Source organism: Manacus vitellinus, unplaced genomic scaffold, assembly GCF_001715985.3.
Source record: "Manacus vitellinus isolate BGI_N305 unplaced genomic scaffold, ASM171598v3 scaffold_10_pilon, whole genome shotgun sequence".
NCBI classification, from domain to species: Eukaryota; Metazoa; Chordata; class Aves; order Passeriformes; family Pipridae; genus Manacus; species Manacus vitellinus.
In genome coordinates, this window is record NW_021938838.1 from 16190968 (window position 1) to 16217309 (window position 26342).

Genomic DNA, 26342 nt, shown 5'->3' on the forward strand with positions numbered 1-26342 from the left:
TGAAATAAAACAATGGTAGTGTCATTCTACCTACAAATGCATCATTTTGTGTCAGTACAACAAAAGTAAACTTGGCTAAAAAGTGTTTGCTCACACGTGTAATCAGGACAGACATAAACACGGTGGGGGGGAAGCCTCATCTAAAAACCAGAATGTCCAGTTTCCTACATCAAATGCTATTCAGATCCTTGTCTGACATTTTGGGATGTCACACTGTTATCAATAACATTCTTTATTAAGTTACTGTCTATTAAGCTCCCTGTTACCTATAATAATGTTCTATTAAGTTACAGACTGAAAGCAAACACTGAACAAGTAAAGAGGATCAATCATACAAAACTTTCAGGAAATTATATCTTTTTTTAACATTAAATGAGAGTCTATGCATCCTTCCCCTGCACTTTTTAAAATTAAGCTTCAAAGATAGCATTCAGTTTTATAATAGCTACCTAATTGTGACCAAATCAGCCAAGGGAATGGCTGGAGCTGTGTCAGGGCAGGGTTTGGTTGGATATCAGGAAAAGGTTCTTCTCCCAGAGGGTGGTTGGGCACTGCCCAGGCTCCCCAGGGCAGTGGGCACAGCCCCAAGGCTGCCAGAGCTCCAGGAGGGTTTGGACAATGCTCTGAGGGACAGGGTGGGATTGTTGGGGTGTCTGTGCAGGGCCAGGAGCTGGACTCTATGATCCTTGTCAGTCCCTTCCAACTCAAGAATATTCTGTGGTTCTGTTCTGTGATTCTGTGAAATTCAAAGTGCAACACAACAGAATCAACATTACTGCAGCAGCAAAGAGCTAATCTATCATTACCTTTCTTAGGGTCAATAACAAAGTTTCCCTTCTGATTCCCAGACACAATCTCATATGTCACACCATCTCCATCAGGGTCAACAGCATTAACTGTAGCAATCAGGGTGTTTGGGCCTGCATCTTCAGAAACAAAACTCCTGTAGCTGTTAAAAAAAAAAAAACAAACCACAAACAAAACAACAAATGACAGCAATTTATGAATTTAGACAGGAAATAATGTACAGAGAACTAAGCTTTACAGCATCTACTGATTACCTGTTCAGAGGGCACTGCAGAGATTTGTAATGTACTAATACAACTACACTGGTACAATGCTTCTTTGTTAAGCAGTGAAATAGCAGTATTGATGATCTGTCCAATCATCCATGTCTTTCTGTCATTAACCCCCACAGGTTTCCACCGCAAATTTCCAGCAGAAACATGGCTTTGAAGCTCAGACTTGTTGAAGACTTGTGCTAACTGCAGAAGTCACTCGGGTTTTTTAATTTAAAAAAATGAGCTTCATGATTCACAGACCCACAGCAAACATTTGGTAAGTTAAAGCAGTGCTTGTTACAGCACACTTTCTGAGACAAGCCCACAAAATGCTTTCAGTGCAGTCTTTGCCCCAGCATGACTAAGATGAGAATCGAATCTGGAGGATATGTGCATAATGTCACTTTTACAAAAATCTCTTCCCAAGTCCAGACACATCACTGACATTTTAAGCTTTTAAGAGGCATTATCAGCCTAAGCTTAATGCTCTCTGGAGTAGAAAAGCTCCCTGCTTTAGCCAAGTCCCAAATATTTATTATTTTATCTGACTGGATTGAGCATAGGTCAGACTAAGCACACCACAGACCTGTCCACAGTAGATATCCCAAAGCTCAGCTGTAAGAATGAACTACAGCTGCCTGTATCCACCCAAACACGTGCACCACTGGGTTCAGAGTGCTTATGGACCCACTGGCCATGTGTTGAGAAGAACAAAATATTTAAAGAAATTGGATGCAAAGAAAACCTCTCCCTTAGTTTTCGTTGTCGAGATACGTGTGTTTGCAACGAAACCTTCATAGAAACAGTTTCTTTTCTTCCCCCAGTTTTATATTCAACCAAGTAAGAGAAGTAAATTATTCTGCTTTAGCTCAGTCACAACCCTCAAGATGCTGTCTTAACTCTGCATCTGGAAAGCAAATGAACAGTAATGCTGATAATTTTTAACGTGAAATACAGGGACAGAAGAGTTCAGAAGAGGTCTCTTAAAAAAGAGAAAGTAAAAACTGACAAAATGAAACAGAGGGGTAGCCTTAAGCATTTCATAACTGAGATAAAGAATAACCACGACGAAAGAAAGCTCGTGGCAAGGAATCATGAGTTTATACTGCACTGTAAATCTATTTAAACAAAGGGCTAGAAGGACAACATCATCATCTAGATTTGTATTAGCCTGTCACAGAGCATAACATTAACTGCAAACTAGTCTCTCAACAAGCCCTAATCTACGTGTGCTCCCAATGATTCTATTTCATTGAAAACGTCAACAAAGTCGTGCCTGAAATTCACCTCTGGGTTCAAGGTTTTTTTTCATAACAGGAAAGACAGAGTAAAATCAAAGCCTAGTTAACCAAAAACTTGAGATAATTTGAATCCCAGGAGCTGAATTCAGTTCCAATGCCAATCTAGACATATGCACAACAGCAGTTTCCCTGCTACTGCACAAAGAACAGAAAAGCCTCTTGTAAATGTTTGGTAATTTAAAATAACGCTTATTTTAATCATATTCTTCAGTAAACTTTAAATATTACTTGGCAGGGTTTGGGGTTTTTTTTAAACTATATTTTCTGCTTCCAATTTGTTAGAGATGTTTACGGCATCTTTAACAGCATCACTCACTTATGAGTAAAATATTAGGAACAGATATAGATAAATATTCATTGTCTCTGAATATTAAAACACATAAATAAATGAAAAATAGGCACCAGTTGAAGAGTGAGAAACTTAACCTGGTTTAGTGTTCGAAAATACAGAGAGATCTAATAAGAAATTACAAAAGATCAAATTTTCCAAGCTCTACCTCCAAAGCAATGCTCAGAAAAGAAAGGAGGGCACAAGATTTTGAAGACTGAGGTTATCTTTACACACAACAAGCACTACTGTCAGAAAGCTTTGATGTTTTGTTCAGCTAAACCCCGAGCTTAACATCACTGAAATCTCTGCCTCGGTTTTGTTCTGAGCAACTTCTAAGAGTAGAAGGCTGATACAGAAGCTGACTGGAAATTCCATTACTAAGTCTTTAACATGAATGCAAGTTTATAGTACTTTTGGCATTGCTCCAGATGTTTGTGAGCCCCAACCATGGAAGAAAAGTGCTTATGGATGCTTTAGAAGGAAAAAAAATACATATATATACAGCTTGTAGGTCATAGGACTAAGTGAAATTAAGTGAACTCCACTTACTGGCATTTATCTTGTGTGTTTTATAATTCAGTGGTCATTTAAGATTCTGTCACCTAAGCATTTTTCTTTAACAACTATAAACCAGAGATGCAGATTGCTGACTCTAAGTTTAAACTGCCTAAATAAAAGGCAAAATTCACCATGTTTCTGGATGAGGGCTCAGGGTAACACTGTGTTGACTGTTTTTTCTGCCTGATTTCCTTTGGTGGTGGAGGGGTCCTCTTGAACTGTATAATCTGAAATTACTGCATCATATCTTTCAGTACACATTGGAAGCAATACAAGTGCAAGATCTGTCAGAAGAGATTGTCCGTATACTACCTTTTCTAATTTTTCCTGCTAGTAAGAGAGTCTCAGAGTGAAAACATCATCCCACATTTGTCAGTCCAGCTCTCAGATTTGACTGAACCAAGGCCAGTCACCACCCTGTGATCAGCCTTTCAACCAAAACACAAAACGCAACAGTAAATGACAAAGATAACAAGAGTTTGAGGAATATGTATTTACATTGCCTGGGAAAACTCAGGTGCTTCATCATTCACATTTGAAACATGGATCCTGACGGTTGCTGTCCCAGTCTTTGGCTCTTGCCCTTGATCCACAGCCATAATGATGAACTCATAAAGGTGGTTGGGCCGCTCGTAGTCCAACCGTGCTGCTGGGAAAATGGTGCCATGAGAAGTGATACCAAAGTCTTGACTCAATGTGTAATAGAGCAATTGGGCATTCTCTTTGGAATCACAGTCAGTGGCTGTCACTATTGAAAGAGAAGAGAAAGACATTGGGTAGATCAAAGTTAGTGAATTGGAAAGCTAAGTGCTGTAACTACTGCTGTAGTAGGCCTTGCCTTGGCACATGGTGCTTGAAATCATTTATAAAACTGTGCTCTCCCCTGTGCTTTTTACTGAACTAACCCTTACCTGAAAGTAAGTCATTTAAAAATAAACAAAAGTGAAGTCCCCAGCTGAATTCAGCCACTAGATCTTGCCTTCGTCTGGCAGATTTAAAGAGCCCTGTACTATCAAGAACACATTCCCACACAGAAATGTATATTCTCATGTCCACCTGATCCACAGTGCTGACTTCAGATCACTCAAACAGATCTAAACTAAAGATGGAATATTCACATACATTATTCAACTGATGCACCTTATGTGTTAGTCAGATCCTACTCATAGCCTACAAAAATCCATGCTAGAAGCACAGTTACCAGAACAGTAACTAACTACCATTAGTACAGGATAAATCACTAAGCAGAACAGTAGGAGGTTATAAAATCCTGTTTACCATGGAAAAGCAATTTTCCTGTCGTTTAATTTCCTTTTCCCCCCTCAAGATTTAGAAAAAGTTTATGTGATGGTTAAAGACTAATACAAGGCCCTTGTACAACTGCTAAGTTGACAAAAAATTGCTTTATTGCCACATTTTACAGAGCACCATCACTTAAAGCTTAAGTTATTGGTTCCACTGGGCAGAAGCAGTCTTTTTGTCAAGCATGCAAACAAAACCTCATATAGAACAGTTAAACTGTATATGAAGCTTTTAATGCAAGAGAGCAGAATTCCTACATTAAGCCCACAAAGGACTCTCAGAGATGGGCAGAGAATGTGAGCTGAAGTGTCCATAATTTCTGATCCAACATCACTTTCTTCCTTCAAGAAATGTAGCAAGATTGCTACTATGAGCCTGCTGCTACAATACCAACCACAACAGAAGTTCTGTTACTTCAAAATCCTACAGAGATCTCTTTCCTTTGTCTCCCCCTCCCCCAAAATTATTTGGGTTGTGGCAGTAGTAAATAACTCTGACAGAATTCTACAAGGTGCCACTTGGCCTTCAGAGAGCTGCAACCACCCATGCTGGGACAGGAATTTTGGCCTCTGAACTGAATTCTAACTAGTGGGAGGAAAAAAAAATATCCAGTCAGTGTAACAAATGGTTTCAGGAGTACAGACCTTGCAGAAGTGCAGTCGTCATAGGAACTGTTTCAGGAACACCGACTTTGCTGTAAATGGACTGACGAAATTCGGGGGCACAATCATTCACATCTGTGATTACAACCAAAACCTTAATGGAGAAGAGGGGAATGTTAAACAGCAAAGTGATTCAAGGGAACAGGTTCAGTACTCTAGACATATCATGCAAAAGAATTTCCCAAAAACATCCTTGAGGTCTTCAGCAGCTATAGCACATAGGACAAACCATTTTTCTTAGATTGCTCTTTTCCTGCAGAGATATTACATTCCAAGATACTAGGAATTGCCAAGTCCCAGACCCTGCAGCAACGTTTTCCACTCACCCTTCATCTCCATTGGTTATTCCCGACTACTAATTTAAAGGAAAATGGACCATCTGCTTGTCAAGCACCCTTTTTCTGTTATCTTACAACACTTCTGTGATTCGTAACATTAAAAGCTCTACTGCCAAGCATATTACATTTTAGCAGTATAAATCTCCAAGACCAAGTTCTGAATTCAATTAGAGCAGCACAAATCAGATGTAAACTGATCCCCAGGGCAGTGGTCACAGCCCCAAGCCTGACAGAGTTCACAAAGCATTTGGGCAACACTCTCAGGTGTGACTCTTGGGGTGTCCTGTGCAGGTCTAAGAGTTGGACTCGATGATCCTTGCAGGTCCCTTCCAACCCAGAATATTCTGTGCTTCTGGCAAATCAAGAAAGAAATACAATTTTGCTTCTAACATCTTTAAAAATGCTTTCTTATTCCTGTGTCACGTATGAGCCCACAGTTGCATTGTTTACACTCCAAACAGTAAGGAGAGTGTAAATTAGCCTTTCTGGCCGTTCATCCTGCTGCACTTCAGGCTCTCTGAAGCTGCCTGGGGCATTCTGCATTACAGAGGTAGAGCTGTATTCCATCGAGCCTTACAGAGCAGATATGCATAAACTAGAGTTGTTCTCTCTCAACTGTTGAGGTTGTTGTATCAGTGTAAAGCAGGTACCAGTTAAACTACATTTAGGCTAAATGTATTTGTAAAATCATCTCATAATCCTCTTTCAAGTCATTTTCTGCCCCTCTTCATCTTGTAGTACATTAAAGGGGCAATAGAAACTATCATCTCTGGCGTGCTACAGTCAGTATTTGTTACACTGACATGCTGCTTCCCTGGCTCTCCTTGTCCTCACATTTGTCCCTAATAATTGTCTCTTGTTTCCTCTATAGTGTACACCTTACTTCCTGCAGGAGGAAGAAACTCATACTGCATGCTTTTCCCAGCTCAGTGAATCCATGAATTCAAGCAAGTGTAATAACTATATTGAGAAATATTTTTGCTCTCAAAGAGCTTTCCAAAATACCACAAACCATAAATTTTTAGTATCTATGAGTTTTCAGTAGTTTTTATTATTACAAGTTTTACTTATTCTGATACAAAATAAGTAATTTTCTGCTGTGTCTTTGTTTTAAACTGGAACAAATCTTAAATGTCACATTGTATGAGGGTTTAGAGTAAGACAAAACCTCATGTCTGGCTTGGCTGCACCTATCTCCATGTCTTCCCAGATGAGGCCTAGGATCTGTGATGGGATGGAATACTGCTCCCCCAAAACAGCCTTTGGAGTATCTGCAAGAGTGAACTCTAAGAGTACCTCAACCAATCTTCAACATCTATCCATAGACAGAAAGACTTCTAAAAAGGACAGCAGAACACAAAGAAATGGGAGCTCCTGGTGAGTCTGTACAGAAATCAAAAGGCTGAGGGAAAATGGAATTACATGCAGGCTGCCAGAGGGGAGCACCTACCTCAGCAGCACTGCTGAACTGTTCCTCATCCTCCTCTGCTCTGACCAAAAGCAGATACTGGTGTGGGTCACTCTCATAATCCACACTCCGAGTTAAACTGATCTCTCCTGTTGCCTGATCAATACTGAATAGACCACCAGGATTAGTCAGTAAACTGTAGCTCAGGGATTTCCTTTGATATGACACAGCAGTGACTGTAAGAAAGCTGCATTAAAAAAAAATAAAAAGAGAGAACTCAAGCATATAATACAATATTCTGCAAAATATGACAAAAACTATGCATATCATAAATGATAGTGCAACCCTGTAGGTCTGCTCTGAGCTATCCTCACTGAACTCAGTGACAGCTGTATCTAAACACCAATTCAAACATTTTGTTACACAGTAGTTCTATCACCTTGGGGTTAAACAGATAAAGACAGGATTCTTGGAAGCAGAACACAGTAGGGATTAAAAACACAGGAACAGAGGATTTAATTTTTGCTGCAGCTGAATTTGCCTATTCTAACTTCCTTCTACAGCAGTAGAAGATGGTTTTCAGGCAGGAAGCTAAAAGATAAAGCAAGATGAGAAAGATTCACTTTAATATCAGCACAGTAAGTTTGCTGCTGCAGTCATACCACCCTAAAGTTCCAGCAGATAACTGCAAAAGGACAAGAGCCAGGCCCTAAGAGCATGGGTGTTACAGCTTACATAGAACATATGGGTTTAGCTCTTGTCTGGCACTGTCTTTTTCCCACTGAAGTCCAATGTGTTTAAAGCCTTCAAGTGGAGACACCCACAGGATGAAGTAAAAGAAGAAATTATAAACTAAGACATCTAAACCAGTATACTAATTCCTCTACTGTCTGTCAGCTTATCGTGCAGGTTCCTTAGGAAAAAGAATTCCATCTCCCAGGAGAACCCACCACCATGGGTGATCCTGTGACAATTACAATCAATAAGACAAAACTCATTTTGTGCACACTCCTTTTTCACCCCTTGTATTTCCATGCTGCTGTCTTCTCACTCCCCTCAGGTGCACTACAAACAATGGGAAACATTCCTGTAGGTCATTATCTCACTGGAGTTTTGTTCTGTATTTTCCAGTGATGTGGTTTCACAGGCAGTTCCAGCCAGTGCATGACTGCATTCCTGCCACCAGGAATTCTTCTGCCCTCCTTCCAGCTCCCTGCCCTGGCTGGATGCTCATGCCATCTCTCCTCTCCTGTCAGCACTAAAAACCACAAGGCTGTGCTGGGAGAACATTTAACAACCCAACTGAAAAGCTTTGTCTGTTTTTGGCTTTGTATTCTCTCGGCTCAGCCTGCCCATGCAGCTGGAGCTGATTAGCACCAGTGGCAGACCAAAGGAAGAGGGAGATTTGGTAATGCTCCTCTGCTCAGCCCCAGTTTTAAATCAGCCTGTAATTAGGAAATCCTAAACCCAGACATCCAGTGCATGACAGCAACTCTGTTCTCCTGCATATTTAGGTATTGGTCCAATTTAAACATGAGAATTTTGGGATTCTAAATGGATTTTCATGGCTATTTCTGGTCAACACACCACAGAAACCACTTTCACAGGGTGCACTTCGTATATTCAAACCTTTTCTGATATAGAAACCACATTAAATACTTAATTTCTTTCAGATATTACCAAGCAATTTGACCAACTGACTAATCTACTATCTTAGGTGTGCAAACCTATTTCCAAATAGCTATAAAAAATAGTTATAAAGAATCTAGTTATTTTTAATTCCCAAGACTGCAGGTACCTGTTAGATATTATAGTATTTTGTAGTTCTTGAATTCCTTTTATGCCTGTGCATTTTATTGTAGTTTTAAAGAAAAAACTTGTTATCTACTATTAATATTTTATCTTAACAGTCCTTGGTTATTCAGTCACTGTAAAACTAAATGTTGTAGATTGAACAGTTAAAATACAACACCACAGATAATGTAATATAAAAAAACAGTTGAATTGCCACAGAAAGAAGATATTTACTGGACAAAAGTATTTTCAATTCATGTGGAAGAACAAATATCTGCTGTAACAAAAAAAAAGTTTGTAAAAGAAGGGACTGAGTATTCAGGTGGATCTATAGGACTAACATTTTCAATCAACATGGTTAGACAAAGGATGGAAAAATAAGATGACAAGTTCTATGGCATCTTCGTTTTTGCTCAGTTTGTCAGTGTGATGAACACAGGAAAGCAAGTCTTTTTTTCCAATTTTCTCTTTGAAGAAGTCAATTCTCCAAATTTGACACATAAAATTATTGTGTTCTTTTGCACAGGATATCTTCCTTTGTGATGTAACAGCACTAATTTGTACTCTGCATTTAGTTTGAAAATTAAGGCACAACCAGCATCTTCTAATTCTTTCCATATCATTTGAAAAAGCAAGAAACCACAATTATGCAATACCACTTTTCTCTATAAAAGAATAACTAAAAATACATCATCAAACTGTATCTTGATCACCTCTAATAAGAGAACTGAACTGCTGTTCACAGTATGTATTACAATTCACAAACAATATGAGGTTTTGGGGAGATCAAGCAGAAGTTACAACTTGGAGCACAACCTCACTGCAGTGTTTTAGCTGTTACTTACGGTTCTCCTCGTGGTGTACTCTCAGGGACATACACAAAGTAGGACATGTTGGTGAACTGTGGTGGTCGAAATCCAGCAAGAACAGAAACAGAGGCTGGAGACCCTCTGCTTCCAAGTTTATCTGCTGCCAGCACAGTCAGCAAATACTCCCTGTCCCTCACCAACGGCAAACCCGTTGTTTTAATCCAGCCAGAGTCCTTCTCAACTTCAAATCTGTCTTCACCACCTAAAAAGAACAGGTCCACAAGCTGCTGTTAGCAAGAACACTTTCACTTGATTAAAAAGGAGGAGAATATGATAACAGTTCCCCAGTTGGCTTTTGCTTAGGATAAGCATTCACACTGAAGTTCAGAAGTTTGTTTAGAACTTAGAAATCACTATATTCATGACATTCATGGTTAGACTTCTAAATTGTATTTTACTTCTCTGGACAATTGCCACTCTTCTGTATCGTAGAATCATAGAACAATTTGGGTTGGAAGGGACCTTAAAGCTCATCTCATTCCACCCCCTGCCATGGGCAGGGACACCTTCCACTAGCCCAGGTTGCTCCAAGCCCTGTCCAACCTGGCCTTGAACACTTCCAGGGATGGGGTAGCCACAGCTTCTCAGGGCAACTTGTGCCGGTGCCTGACCACCCTTACAGGAAGAATTTCTTCCTAATATCCAATCTAAACCTGTGCTCTGTCAGTGTGAAGCCATTCCCCCTTGTCCTGTCACTACATGCCCCTGTAAATAGCCTCTCTCCATCTTTCTTTTATCCTCTAATACTTTGCTGTTGTTTGACCCTAAATATCCCATACCATACTGAAGTCCTGGCCAAGAGGACTTCAGTTTGCTGCTCTCCTTCTGCTCAGATAGTTCGAACTATTACTGAAGTTTTTTTAAGAGATATGCAAAAAAATTGCCAATGAGCCTGTCACAGTTTTACACAACCCAGACCTTCAAATCTTTGTTAGAGATGAACCAGAAGCATGACTGCTGCAAGGGATAGTAACCCTAACCCTCCTCTCCACCCAACAAACTGTGCTCCTTCCACATCCTGTCTTATCTTATAAACAGGCAGTCCCCATGGCCACCCCCCTGCCAAAGCCCTGGGGAGTACTGACTGCTCCAGTCATCATCATCCCCCAGGGAAAAAGATGGGCAGGAACCCAATTTTGCAAAGAAATATGTCCATACCCTCATAAAAGTTGATTTTTCTCACACCCAGAGCTGAAGGCTTATGAACCTTTTGCAGGAAGAAGGGAAGGTCTTTCACTAACAAAACTGGGGATAAAAGACAAAAACAGTCACAGTAGCAAAGCTTAATATGTGGAGAATGGGAGGGTTAAAATTTACCTTCCAAGAGAAAATATTCCACAGTTCCATGGATCCCCTCATCTGCATCCACAGCAAGCAGCTTGTACACTTCAGTACCTCCTGGAGCTTCAGGGGAAACCACAGCCAGGAATGGGAAGGGCTCCATGGCCCACACGGGGACGTTGTCGTTCACGTCTGTCACAGTGAGGGACACGTGCACCAGGTACCAATCCTTCCCTAGGGGCCATGGAAACGTGAAAAATGATTAGACAGCTACTTAATGGCACTCAGAGTAACAGAAACTTAACAATATCTGAGTAATATCCTGCAATATTGTTGGCATGTAATCCAGAAAAGGTCGGGCGTTAAGGTTCTTCTGGAATCAACAGCATCCAGACTGTGGGGAAGGAATAACCAGCACACCTACTGCTGAACTGCATGACTGGGGCCATCCATATGACATTCTACTAAGATCTCTCCTTAGGAAAGATCATACATTCTTTTATTTTCAAAATTTAAATACATATTTAAATATAAATATTTTCTAAAAGTTGGGGTTTTTCTGTTTTTTTTTTTTTTTTCAAAAAGCATCAAATATGTTTTTATGCAAAGATTACAGCAACTCTGAATTTTGAAATCTAAATATTTGTTGCCAAAAAAATTCTAACCAATCCACTCTAAGCAGAGATTTGCCATTTTAGGAACTTCACTGAAATCTTGTTTAGTTTTCACTTCTACTGAAGTTTAAATGCTATTAAATCCAAACAGTGAAAACCAAAAGAAACCCCAAAACTAGAACGGAACTACTCAATTTTCCAAAAATCAACAAGATAACACCCTTAAAAATTGATAAAAAATTATTTACTATACTTTTGCCATGACTAAATCAACACAGGAAGACAGTGAAGCTCCTAAGCAAGTAATAAATATTAGGCAAGTATTGCTGAAAAGGAAGCAGAAAGGAAAGACAGGACAGTGACAGAGTATTTTTTTAACTGACAAATATTATCAGTAACATCAAGGAGTTCAGTATAAATAGAAATCAGGCCTTTTGACCAATTTGGCTCCCAGCAGACTGACACTGCACTTGTAGTAGTTTTGCTAGAGAAGCCAAGGTGAGTGTTCCTGCAATGCATATTTAATGCCTCTGGTCCCAGAAAAGTGATGCATTCACACCCTGAGTGACTCCAAAGGCAGCACAACTGCACTGACACAGCCTGGAATGTGGCCCAGGTAACATTCGAGCATGACTTATCCACAAGTTTAATAATGGATGTAAAGTCAGAGCTGATGGTGTTAATACTTAATTTCAGTGTTGATTTATTATTTATACATACATGAAAACATATACACACATGCACTTATTTTCCAAACAGTTTTAGAGGAACTGAAACAACATACAAAAAGAAACATCTAAATTATCGGGTTTAATTTAAATCTAATTAATAATACAAAGAATTTAGTATTTAAGACTCTAAAGTGCTGCCAAAATATCTGATCTTGTAAACAGTGTTACCTCACTAAGGAGGCCTATTCTCCCAGGAAGTTGTGTCACTTAGGCTGAACTGCTGTACTTGTTCTCCCTCCCTACTTCCTTAATTGCAGCATTACATCCCTCTTCAAAAAACTTCCATGTTCCAACCAAAATCCATTCCTTTGTGTGACATGTGCATTTATTGATGTTGTCCCTTCACTCCCACAGAAGACACCATCACATCTTTCACATCAGCCTCTTGCAAGCTTCAGCTTTTCATACTTAGAATCCCCTGTCCACTGGCAAGTGGTATATTTAGCACAGCATATCAGAATCTGCCATCTATGAACAACCACAAAGGGATTGTTGTAAACAAAACTCCTTGGTGTCGTGACAGAAAAAGTCAAATGCAAGTTTCCTAGTTTAGATTCCCAAGGCTTAATCCATCGTGACCTTTGAGTATGTTCTATTTTTACCCAGAAAATTCCTTAATAGAAAAATCAGCATTCACCCAAGATAATCACAGAAGTTCTTCGTAGTTCAACTCATAAAACTGTATTAATTCACCTGAATTTTAGAACTGTGAGTACACTTCCTTTTTTTTTCTTTCTCTAAATAGCAAGAAAAAGTGTAGTGACTTACTAAATCCACACTAAATTCTTTGTAATTACACCCTGTACCCAGAATCTAAGTTCCAGGGAATACAGTATCAGCTTAAGGTAACACATATGAAAAAACAGTGTCTGTAGCAAAACCAGACCTCTAATTTATCAAATGGTAAATTACAGAAGTGATCAGTTTCCTAAAAACAAACCTTAAACATGCCTTGCACCACTGTAGAATTTGGATACATGCAAAATGACATTTTCATGGGAAAATTCTAAGTTGCCATGTACATCCAAGTCCTACAAAGTCTTCCCAACTCCAAGTAAGACTACCTGTGTGTGTAATGTATTACTGCACTTCTGCAGACAGAAGGGTTGGGAGGCCCAGTGTGAGGATGGCTCAATTCAGCTTCTGTAGCCAAATGTTCTTTGAAACAGTTCATGTGGAGCCAAAGTTCCCAAACATGAACTCCAGCTGCCTTGCTACAAAACACCACTGACACTCAGGTGATACCACAGCAGCCCACACTGCTGTTGCACTTCCCTTGTAGTCACCCAGGTGTAATTCCCTCCAGCATTTAGACAGGCTCTGTGAACACAGCTGCTTTGCTTTCTCCTCTACAGCACAAAGAAGAAGCCAAAAAGAACTGAAAAAAACTTATTTCCCACTACTACACCAAATAAAACCAGACATGGTTCAAAGACACGTCTTAAGTCAGAATATGTGTTCCCAAAGTCCCAGGGCAGTCAGTCCAAGACACCTGAAGAGACTGCAGAGGAGGGAATATGTTGGACATTGGTCTCAGTCTGAGGTTGAAATCCACCACAGCAACCCACACCAGGGTAAGTTCTTGAATAAGTGCCAAACGAGATCACTGATTGCTTGAACACTCCAAAGATCTTAATTAAAAGGTGTCCAAAAAGAATAAGTACAAAAGGGAGAAGATAATGTCAAAATTGCCTGTGTCCTCTGAAAAGAACAGGTGTGGTGGAAGCTGCCACAAGTTTGTAAATACCCACTCTTAGCCTAGTTTGCCTGGGCATACTGCAGGCTTAAAATAGTGAGCACTAAATTAGAAGCTGAGTTAAGAACCTTCGAAAATCTGCCCCTATAATAGCAAGACCTATCAAGGATGTGAATGCCACCTAGAAAGGTTACTGATGTTTGTCTCTCAAGTCTGGAAATCACTACCCTAATCAACCCATGAGCTCACTCTGTTACAAGTTCTGCTTAAGTTTTTGACATGCATGTATTCCTCTATCAAAAAACAAATCCCAAGCAAAGAATAACTGATTTTTATTGAAGAAATAGTAATAATCCTGGATACTAATTCCACTCTTTTCACCTAATGTATAACCAGTTCACTGAAAATTAATATGCTGATACTTACAATATACTTGTAACTGAGGAAGACCACTTGTAAAGAAACTGTGCAAAAGTAGATCAGGACTGAGATTAGTCCTCACATGATCTAGCAAACTTTATTGATCAGAAACTAAAAGGTTTCAGGCACATTCCTCCAACTACTTCTGTTTTAATAGTTAAGAGACCTTCATGTCATTTTTGGTATCTTGGCAAGACCAAAACTTTCAGCAGTATGTTGGTTACCTCTGAAACATGTGAATAATCTTGAGAATTTTGTTAGGATATGCAGCAGGAACTGCACTGCAGGTAATGGAAGAGACAGGCCTGGGTGCCTCTCTTGACCAGCAAATATTCCCACTGCATATCACCTTACAGATCTTATGGATATATTATCTTCTTCCATCAACCCCAGACAATCTGATTCATAACAAAGAAACAGTAAATAAACCATCATGATTTCGCTTTCAGATAAAGGCAGTGTGGAGGAAAACGACTGTAAGTAAGTTTTCCCTTGACTGCATACCATATATCAAAGCAAAAGCTACAGCAGGAACACCGGACAGGGCTGTGCTTCTCCACAAATGCGACCTGACAACTTGTAGAAACAACATCAGGGTGTCCAACGAAGCATGATTGGACAAGGACTTGCCAGAGGACAACGAATGTGCTGAAGAGACTGACAGCGACAATAATGTGTAATATGTGGATGTCTAGCAGGACAATGCATTAAGGATTTCAAAATACACGTTCGGGAACATGATTTTTTTTAAGCATAACTCCACATCCTAATGAGGGCAGCAAATGTCTCTAAGTTTTTCCTTTTTTTGCAATTATCATGACATACATGTTACAAAATGCAGTCCCCTGGTGTTTTGTAACTGGCACAGCTGCTTGCTTACAGAATGGACCTTAAACCAGACTTAACTCATTTTTAATAAGGTAGATAAAATTAACTTTCTCCCTCATTTATGACAATTATTTGTGCTTCAAGACAGTGGATGGAAAGAAATTTTAGAGACACATATCTCTCAACAGTTCAGGTATCTCAAGGTATCTTCTTCTAACAAAATATCCCCCTCTGTGTATCTCGCAGATATATTATACATGTACATCAGTATATTGATAACAGTACATTATTATGCATCTGCATTCACATGATTAATAGTAGTTGATTAGTAGTATATGTTCTGTAATATTGCTACATTATGGGAGAAATAATATGTTACAATTCCACTCAAATCTTAGCAGAAACAGCTTAAAACTGATAATCCTCTCTGGATTTGGGTTAAGTCCTACAAACACACAGAGAGGTTCTACTTAAATTATCTGTTCCCAATACCAGGTCCTGACAACCAGTGGAGATACCTGCCACTGTATTCAGCAGTGCAAGTCGACCACTACTGACATGCTAAGTCAGGAATCTGAAACAGGCTTAATTTCCCCAAAAAGAATTTTCAAACTGTTGTGTAACACCACACCAATTAGAATATCTTCCATATTAAATGCTAGATACATGATTTTCGAGCCAGGCACACCACAGATATCTGACACAATGTCATCCATTCAAGAGAAATCCTACTAAAAGAATGGTTCTGCTAATTAGATTGTTGGCACACACACGGATTTTGCCATTTGACAGATTTTCTTCCCTAGCTTCAAACAACAAAAAAATTTAAATTGCTTTCTCACAGATACTGAGCAAGAAGAGATAAAACTCAAAATGGCCCTTGCTGCACATAAACACGACAATAACATAACACTGGAACATCTCATGTCAAAAATCAGTATTTTTAAAAGTCATATAGAAAATACTACTTTATATTCTAAAGGGTAAAATCATCTTTTTATTTAATCACAAAGTGTTTTTCCTCCTATTTTTCTTCACTATGGAAACTAATGATAACAGTTTCTGTGAGCAGATTGCTTTTCCCATGTATTTGCAAACACCCTTTGCAGTATCAAATCTAAGCCCTGTCTACAGCTCTCTTTTCAATTTATACAAAAAACTGAAACTAAAATTATAAACTCTAGTCCAGAGCTTTCTCCTGCTTTAGCCGCTTAATTCCCTATTAGAGTCAACTTGTGTATCATCAAAAATCCTTCTTAGGGCAGCTCATCCTGAAGTCTGCTTTTTTTCCTCTCTGATATTCCCTCCAGTTGGAATTACTTCCTTTTAACTTAATATTACTGACAAAAGCTGCAGCATTGAAATTCATTCCGAATCACCAAAAATCAATCTTCATAATCCACTGCTGTAACCTCATCACAGGTATCTATCTATAATTGCTTATTTTTCATGCCTATCTGTGGTTGAAAACTGATAAACAGAAGGATTTATGACTCTGAATTCCAACTACATTAGGTAAGATAATACACCAGCTGGCCCAAGTTTCTGCTCATGGGAAATATGTGATATGTCACCACTCACAATTTTCATCCTTTGGAAAAAAAAAAACCAAACCAAATCAAACAAACAAACAAAAAAATATCCCCACAAGCAAAACACTCGGTAATTTGCTGAGAAGTTTAATCATAGTAAAAAGGGGAATAAACGGTAATAAGTCATTAAAAAAATAGAAAATTTGAGAAAGAGTCTCTAAAATATCTTTCTCAACCTTCTAGATCCACAGAGTTAATGGAATCACTTCTCTACTGACATTCTCTGCATAAGTTACACATCAACATCATCTCCAGCAGAAGCATTTCAAAGGATGTCAGAGTTTACCTCCATAGTGTCCCTGGGTGTTAAGACTTCCATCACTGTGTGTTGGACCAATTTCAGCACTACACCTCTTTTAACTTTTCAATAGATGCAAAAACCACAGGCCCCCTCAGCAAAGTGATTTGGTAAAATCAGAGTTACTGTTCATCCAAGAACATTCCTTCCAAGTCCACAATACAGACAAGCCCATAATACAGACAGGATTTGTACAACATATAAAATCTTCCTAGGTTAAGACAAAATTCACTTTATTGCAAGGAAGTCACTTCTCCAAGAAAAAGCATGAAAACCTGTTATTTCAATGCCTTTCAGAAAAGGCACAGTGCAGATCCAGGGCAGTGTCTAATTCCAGCCTCCCACTGGATTCCTTTCTCCAAGTCTCCACAATGAGCACAGTTTTAGCACTGAGAGGCTTTAATAAAGGCAGCATTAAATATATAGGAGAAAACATAACATTTTATATTAACTATTCAAAGTTAGAAATCTACCCTTTGGCAAGACACAAACCACATCTGTGTAATAAAATAAACTGTTACTATTAACAGCAACCTTAATACTACTATACTGTGAAGAACACTCTTCATCCAAAAAGTTGTGAAGAATTTCTAATAAAGGGTGTCACAAGCTTGTAAAATAATTACCATCTTTTCACATCAAATTTAAGATATAGAGAGAGGAACTTAGTATTAAGAATGAACAGAAAGCCCTCTCAAAATCATGAACCTCTTGGACAGTCCGAGTTAAAAACTTGTCAAAACTGAAGAACATACTGGAAATTACAAGAAATAACCACTCCAGGTTTTTCACGAGTTCTTTATGGCTTTACTGAATCCAGGTTTATCTGAAAAAAAACTCTTTTGTTGGTGTTCACCACTAATTTTCCAGGAAAGGGTTTCAACAACCAGTAACATGAACCAGCTCCTCCAACCTGGGATCGCAGCTGGGCTATAAAGATTCACTGGGCTGCACACAGATACTGCAAACTAATAAATCCTGTCATTTCAGACAGCAACTAGGAACAAAAATATTCTCCCACCTACCAACCACGTTACTCCAGGGGTGGCAGGAAGGAGGAGAAGGATTTAATACTTAATCATTCAGTTAACAGCAACTTTTGAAGGTTACACTGGTTAAACCAAGCCTTGAAAATCATGTGTGCTGAAACTGTCCAACTGCAATTTCAAATACTGTAGGTCAGAGTCGCCTCTAAACCCATCTCTTTTCACCATGTCAAATTACAAAAGATGCTGTCAATCTGTGAAATCCAACATATTCTCAGACTTCTGATTGCATTAGGATTATATGACTGTCTTTTCTCTCAAAAATCCAATGGATAATTCTATAAGACGAGACTTGAAAAATAAAATACTTATATTCATTAAAAATGTAGGCTTCTCTGCATCAGTGTAATTGATAAAACTGACAATGCCAGACATTCTGATTTAAAACATCTGACAATAGAGAATATGTAGTTGACTGAACATGTCTCTACAATTGTGGACAAACATTATACGTTCCTTGAATGTACTGAGGGCAGAGGTATTATATTATCATGATTAAGCAATAATGGGTGAGAAGCTAGGTTGCTCCTGGCATTTTCAGGTCATTTCAATTTATTTTTAAAAGAAGATTACGAGAGTGTTAAAAGTCTTGCAAGCCTTGAGGTTAATACTGGTATTACATACTGCTCTACATCTACCAGCAAATTTAAGTATTCAAGCTGGTATTTTTGGGTTTGTGTTGGTTTTTTTGTTTAAGTTTCTCCAATTTCTAAGACTTTTTCTCTAAATAGACAAATATTCTTTGAAAACTCGGGGGGGAGGGGGCTGTTATTTGTTTGGGTTACTGCAAGTGAAATATTTTGGGGTTGCTTGAGAGGATGTTGCTGTTTTGAAGTGGCTTTGCAAATACCATACTGTAGTATTTTAAACCCTTACTCTATAATATGTCTTCATGTAAAATACCTACTGACTTAAAGTTTGGGAAGATACATTTTCAGAAAAAAACATCTTAAAGCCCTAAGCCTCTAGCTGCAATCAGGAGAAATCTCTTTTCCCATTTTCAGACCATAGCATGAGATAGAAGCTACCGGTTATTGTACCCAGTCCTACAGTATATCCTTCAAAGAAATAGGACAGTTATGCACAAACATTTCTCTACTGCCATTTCTGAAAATTCCTGAGGTATATGATGGGCTACTTTTAAGTGCAGTAGTTTGCTCATTCATAAAACATAAACCTTCTAAAGATATAACTTTGATGGGCTCAAGCTGGGGACAGTCCCCATTCCCTCCTAATATGCCTCATCTTTTCTGGAGATAGAATAATGACAGTCTGGCATGTCTCTGCTCCTTACCATCATATGGCTTTTAAAATAGAAGTTAAAGCAAACCAGAAAACAAAAATAAAGAAAGCATCAGAGGAGCTCAATGATCATGGCAGAGTGGTTCTTAACATGGTTATCACCTTAATGTATTTTAATTGGTAATTTATGTTATCAGAGACTTCCCAGTGTGGCATCCATCTGCTGGGAGTGGCAGACAGAAAAACCAAGCATGCCCAGGTAATGAAATAATAATCACAACAGACATCCTTAAATAACAAAGCATGTGTCTTAATAAATGATTGTTGATTGCCAAAAAACATTATCATAAGAAGAGATCCTGGCTAAAGCAGTAGCAGCTACTGGGCCACTGTAAAATGGGAAATTCTCTTGAAATTTTTCCTTAGAATTTCTTGGGGAAAATCTAAAGACAGAAAAAAAAAAGGATAAAAATGCCACTACAATCAGTAGCCTCACCAACAGAGCCTGCTGTAATTCCTTGGATCATTATGGAATCACAGAATGGTTTGGGTTGGAAGGGACCTTGAAGGTCATCTCATTCCAACCCCCCTTGCCATGGGAAGGGACACCTTCCACTACACCAGGTTGTTCCAAACTCCTTCCAACCTGGCCTGTATGTTCTATAACTTATTAGTTCTGTCAGATTATCAAATTTGTGCTGAAGTTTAGTTAGATCTTGTTCATTTCTTTTGCAGAAACTGAATGCTTGAGATGATAAACAGCCAGAAGATCTAACCAGCTTTGGTGTTCGAGCAGTCTCACAAAGGTATTTTTAATCTGACTGCCTGCAGTAGGAAGCAGATCATTTCAAAACATTCAGACTGATCAAACAACAACACAGTGCTCTAGAGCTTCCCCAGACATTCCTTTCTACCACGAATCAGTAACATTCCAAGCCTGTAAACACCCATAGCTGTCCCAAATGCACCTACAATGTACATTCTCTTTTGACTTAACAGCACGAAACCCACTGCAGTTTAATGAAACCCATCTGCTGGATAATAGATGATGATTTCAACTTGAGCTCAGCTTGATGTGTAACTGTTACTATGGCTGTAATTCACAGAAGAGGTAATAAGAATTGTAAAAGGTAAAACATCATCCAGAAGCTACTTAATTCTTAGGGATGATCCCCCCAGAATCAATACAGCTAGTAAGGGACTAAGACTTCAGATAAAATTAAAACAGATGATCCTTGACTTCCAAGCATGAAATTCTTCAAGGTTGAATATATTACTAAACTTGGTATCTCCACCCTCTACGTCAATTTAAACAGGAAAAATATACTTAAAATACAACTAAGTGCTGTTAACTGTCAGAAGGCCCTTGGTGAATCCTCTGACAAGAAAAAATGAGTGACAGGAGATTACAAAGCTAATGCCCATGGATCAAGTAAGGTCAAGGGAGCTTGAGACGACAGAGGATTAGAGACGGGATCTTTCATGCACTACCCCCAAGCACTAATGGAATAATAATGGCTCCTTCTCAAATTAAATGCTACCTCTACGTTAAAATATTAATGTGTATGACAGTCTAAGAAATTTTACCTTCTGTTAACTGGGTACAAACTTAAAACAGCATTATGCTTTTGCTAAAAATGAATTGTGTTCCCATAAATTAAATGGGATGAAATCTGAAATGCCACAAAAAACGTGAGCACAACCATTGGTCCTTGCAGGCTGAAGAATATAAACCAGGGCTGAGTGATCACTGGGGTCACTCAAGGAATCTCCTCCTCAAGGACCATGTGCCAAAAAAACACATTCATGAAGTTAAGCCCTGAAATTTTGGAATTCTGCTTAACATCTTGTGGCTCAAACTCACCTATGAGGTTTTCTTGGTGTTTCTCTTTGGTTTGGGGTTGTGAAGTTTGTGTTTCAGTTTCTTTTAGTTAAAAAGTTTGTTAGTTATGAAAAATGTAAATACTGTCAGGCCATATTTCAATTTCAAAGGAGTGTTTTCATCTCTCAGGATTGATTTTTTTCTGTCCAATGGCAAGGCAGAACCTCAGAAACTTCCATTGTCTGAAGGGGCTACAGGGAATCTGGACAGGGACTCTCGATCAGGAACTGTAATGACAGTTATGGGTAATGTGTACAAATTGAAGGAGGGGAAATTTAGGTTGGATATTAGGAAGAAATTCTTTACTGTGAGGGTGGTGAGACACTGGCACAGGTTGCCCAGGGAGGTTGTGGATGTTCCAACCCCGGCAGTGTTCAAAGCCAGGTTGGATAAGGCCTTGAGCAACCTGTTCTAGTGGAAGGTGTCCCTGCCCATGGCAGAGGGGATTGGTACTAGATGATCTTTATGGGCCATTCCAACCCCTTAACATTCTGTGGTTGAAGCTCTCACAGCTGTCAACATACAGAGAATGTTTAACACAAAGGCACACACATATCACTGCTGAAACTGCAAAATCTAACTGCCAAGGGGCAGCAAGGACAGGCTGGGCTGCTCTGCTGGGTATGGTGAAAGAAGAGTCAAGGGACCTCACTGTCACTGAGCAGGTCCTGAGACTGGTCACCAGACAAATCCACAGGGATCAGTGGAGCAGGGAGCCAAGTGAGCAAGGCAGTGTTGGAGCGGGGGAGGCACAGCCAGGCACAGAGCACAGCCCTGGGCAGCCCAGGGAAGGACAGTAGCTCGAGCACAGCTCCTGGGACGTGGGGCAGAGGCCACAGACACTGCTGGTGACACCCACCTGTCTGATCCCAGCAGAGTGTCAGAGCTGACTTTGAACCCAGGCAGCCAAACCCAGGGAGCTCCAGAACGTGTCACTGCACTCCAGGACCTGACAATCCTACTGGAACAGCCCTAATCTGACAGGGAACATCCTACCAGTCAGTGAAAACTATCAGGCTTGACTGATTTGTGATCTCTATTTCTTTAAACTGACTTCTGCCTAGTTTTAAAGCTTCCTGCTAAGAATTCATGCAAGGAACTCACCTTAATTTGAAAATCCAGCAAAGGCACTATCTCCTCTCTCTTATCCAGGCCCCAAAATTGTTCCTCCTCCAATCCACATCATTAAAAAGGCACTTAGCACTAGAGGTCCAGATCATCTTCTTGACACTTGCTAGTAACTACTTACTGCCTCCAGAAAACATAAAAACTATAGTAAAACTAAGTCTACACAGTATCAAATAACCACAGTGAATAGAGTCAGTAACATACGATTTCCTCTACAGATTGCAGTTAATTTTACTGTAGCAGTAAAATACACACAATTATTTGTTATTTCAAAGAAAAAAATAAATTTTAAAAAAGGATTGTTTTTGGCATCTACATTAAAAAACAAAATCACAACATTTATAACTAAATTATGTCCCATCACAAAGTAACAACAGCATGTAGCTGCACTGGTGATGACAATAATAATAGCAATCTGTCCACATCAGTACCATTAATTTTAGAGCTCAACTGCAGCTTTGCCAGAAACCCAACTCTGCATGCTGAAGAGTTGTTCATACTGCAAATGCCCATCAAAGCTATCTCTGACACAGGAAAATGTGTATCAGCACCAAACCTATGGTCTTCTACTAAAAAATTCTCCAGATACTGAGGAGTGAGTCTGTTCCTTTGGTGGTTACTTGCCAAGCCAAGTGCAGTGAGCTCAGATAAGCTCACACCTTCCACAAGGTCCAACTCAGTGAGAAAACCCTTTTTCATGAACATGTGGAAGATCATCTGGATATTGAGATGCTGAAGGTCTGGTTGCATCTGGAACAGTATTTGCTTCTATGGAACACCAGCCTTGGACATGCTGCTGTGTTGATTATCCCACACAGAATTCAGAGGAAGTAAACAGAAAAGTATTTCAAATTCTATTTTAGCTGAAGCAGAAAAAAGAAACAAACATACAACCTGTTACATACCCTTCGTACTCCTCTGAAGAAAAATTCAGGAACAGGACATCTCCTACACAGTCCCCTTTATGAACTGAAGAGTGGGGGCTGTCACATAAATGAGGAAAAAATACTACTGAATGTTGCCTTGTTGCCATATACCAGTCTTCTTGTTACTATTTTGGGAATGCTCCATGGGGAGGAGGCAGAAATCATTTATTCTTCCTAGCAATGCATTAGGACCACTTGTGGCACAATGCTTTTAAGCATTCTTTACTACTTTAGGTAATGAAGTGCACATTACAAATGAATCACAATAAACTACATTGAAAAGATAAAGGGAAAGAGGGTAGACTCTATATGCTAAAGCTTTTAAACATCTTGTCTTATCCTTGATATCATTGCCTGGGTTGAAGAAGAGACTAATGACAGAATTAATTACTGGTTAATTTTCAGTTCTCAGTTACCAGGTGGCAAGAATTAGGGGAAAGTGGAAAAAAAAATTAAAGAAATTAATACAACTTTATACCACTTGAACATAAATCGACATCTGACACCATAAGGTCAAATATTAGAGAACTGTAGCTGCTGGAATGTTTACGGTTACGTGCAATGTAAAGTAAGTGAACACAAATGTTAAAAGCAAAGTAAAACACCTGGAAAAAAATCTGAACTTGAATGTTTACTCACAAGAAAATTTAGTGTAACCATCTCTGCATTTTAATTCACCCTGAGAGCTCACTTCTGTAAATACTTTGTGTTTTCTCTTGGAGCTTTTGCTATATACTATATCTTCCTTATTTCAGACTACTAAAACATGTAGTTGTGCTAGTCATCTTTCTCTCTCTCTTATCCCATCCTTTTGGTTATCTTTTCTCAAATTACTGCAGTTTGAATTGCAAGAATGGAAAGAGACACAGCTTGCTAGATCTGTTTGAAAGTATTATGTTAAATGTATTTTAACTCCTACAAAACGAGAATGTAAGCACTCTGCAACTTCAAAGTTTTAAAGTTCTCAATTCATTATTAACCTTTAACTGATGAAAACAATAGTATTAACAAAGGTGTATTTTGAATTTACTCTCCTTTAAACCAAGAAACTTAAAATCACCAGTTTCTAAGGCATATCATTTGTACTGCCCACAATTAATTGCTCTCTACCTAATCTGAGTCAGAACCTAGTTCTACATATTTCTTAGAGATTTATTCTCTTACTAGTACATACTACTAACACTAATTTGTCAGGCTAGTGGAAAATACTCCAAAGGTGAAAAAATCCCCCTGAATTTAAGTCAGAAGTTGTTTTGGATTATTTTTAACTGCAGAATTGCTTTGGAAATGAAACTCAGGTGTGACAAGCTTTGTTCCAGGCAATCTCAGACTTCCATATTCAGACTAGATAAGAGCCAAAACAATCACAAAGGTGAGAGTAGCAGTACCCGCGGGCTACCACTTTTCTAATATCATCATCTTGATCCTGACAGAGGGAGCTGCGACACCAACAAAGGGCTGACACCTGAGCTACCTGACAGAGTAGGTGAACATCCCAGCAGCACACTCAGATTGACCCGATGGATTTTGTCACTGCCTCGGAGTAATGACATCCCCCTTGGCAGGTAGCCTTGCTCAGGATTGAGTAGCGAGCATAGAGCAGGGAAAGCACTTGTGTTTTGGAAATTGGTCTATCAACCTCTTGGTCTGCAGCCAAAGCTCAAGCTGGAACACAGCACAAAGCCAGTGCGAGTGACTGACATCAACACAGCGACAGGCACAACAAAACCCAAGGGAGAAAGAGAGGAGGATCTGAGAGTTGCTCCTCAGGACCTGAGTGAAAGGAGTTGTTGCTGCAGCCTCCTGCAGAGGGGGAAGTATCCATGTCACTGAAACTGTCAGCACTAATTAGAACCCTGCAGGCATCCTCAGGGATTTAACAGACACCAAGGAATAAACTGCCTCTCACTCCTGTGGGCTGCCCCTCAGTCAGAAAACAGGCGAGATAAGGCAAAGGATCGCGTGGGAAGCTTTTCATCTCTCCCGCCTGCGCTGCTCTGTGGCTGAGGGAAACCACTCCAAGCAGCTGCACTGCTGAGAAGTTAATCGTTTTCACAACCACTAGAAGTCACATAATGCCAAACCCTTCCTAAACCTTTCCAAGATGAAATCAGGCCAAACAACTTATTTTCTGCTGATACGATTTTCTCTAGAATACTCATCCTGGGCAATCTTCAGAACATTGCTACAATCACAAGTAACATGAAAATAACAAGACACGTGGTGAACATGCACAGACATCCGCCATCCAGTAAATTAAAAACATGCTTAAATTACGCTGTATTTTCATAGGTGAAAAATATTTGCCAAGGTGGCAATTCAAAACTCAAAAAGGATTTTTGAAAGCAAAAGATGCTATCAGTAAACGAAATGAACTACTCTGCTTGAGTAAGAGCCTGCGAATGATGACAATTTAAGTCACAAACGTGCCATTTTAATAGTGCACACTGGACTTCTCAGATTTTTTTTTTTAAAAAAGCAGCCACATAACTGCAAATGCTCCAGGTTTGTACAAACCCATCTTATACTTTTGAGTCAAACACACAACTTTAACAGTGACTCAAAAGCGAGTGGCTTCAGCTGCATGCTTCAAGTGAGGCATTTACAGGACGAGAACTATAGGGAACATTTTAATAGCAAACACCTGTATGGAAGAAGTGTGGCGTATCTAACATGCTGTGCCTTGGCATACAGGTCAAGGCACAGCATGTGGGTCCCTTCCAACTCAGAATACTCTGTGAAATATTACATATTTTCCACGTCACTCATTAATGACTGAGAATTTTAACCGGTGAAACACTTAAAACTCTGCTAAACACCCTGGTGCTCCACGCATTGCCATCGAGCTCTACAGTTCACGCTCCCTAAGCCATGAAACGTTTCTTGTCACCTCCAGTGCTTTGATATCAACAACTCACAGATTCAAAAGACCAAAACTACATTCTACAACATAACGGCACGTGACACCTGACGCTAGACCAGCGTTAGGTGCTGCTTGTCACCCGGGGACAGAAGCTGATGGGACAAGACCACT

The 26342-nt window shown here is 39.4% G+C and overlaps 1 protein-coding gene across 1 annotated transcript in view; it reads right to left on the minus strand.

The window, feature by feature from the left end:
- LOC103766311 (neural-cadherin-like) overlaps nucleotides 1–26342 on the minus strand; it is a 64149-nt gene that overhangs the window by 34599 nt on the left and 3208 nt on the right. The window contains exons 2-7 of the mRNA XM_018086248.3: nucleotides 10942–11139; nucleotides 9601–9826; nucleotides 7004–7208; nucleotides 5198–5309; nucleotides 3750–3999; nucleotides 807–949 (exon numbers count right to left, since the gene is read on the minus strand). Coding sequence (XP_017941737.2) covers nucleotides 807–949; nucleotides 3750–3999; nucleotides 5198–5309; nucleotides 7004–7208; nucleotides 9601–9826; nucleotides 10942–11139 — 1134 coding nt within the window. The remainder of the gene's footprint in view (nucleotides 1–806; nucleotides 950–3749; nucleotides 4000–5197; nucleotides 5310–7003; nucleotides 7209–9600; nucleotides 9827–10941; nucleotides 11140–26342) is intronic.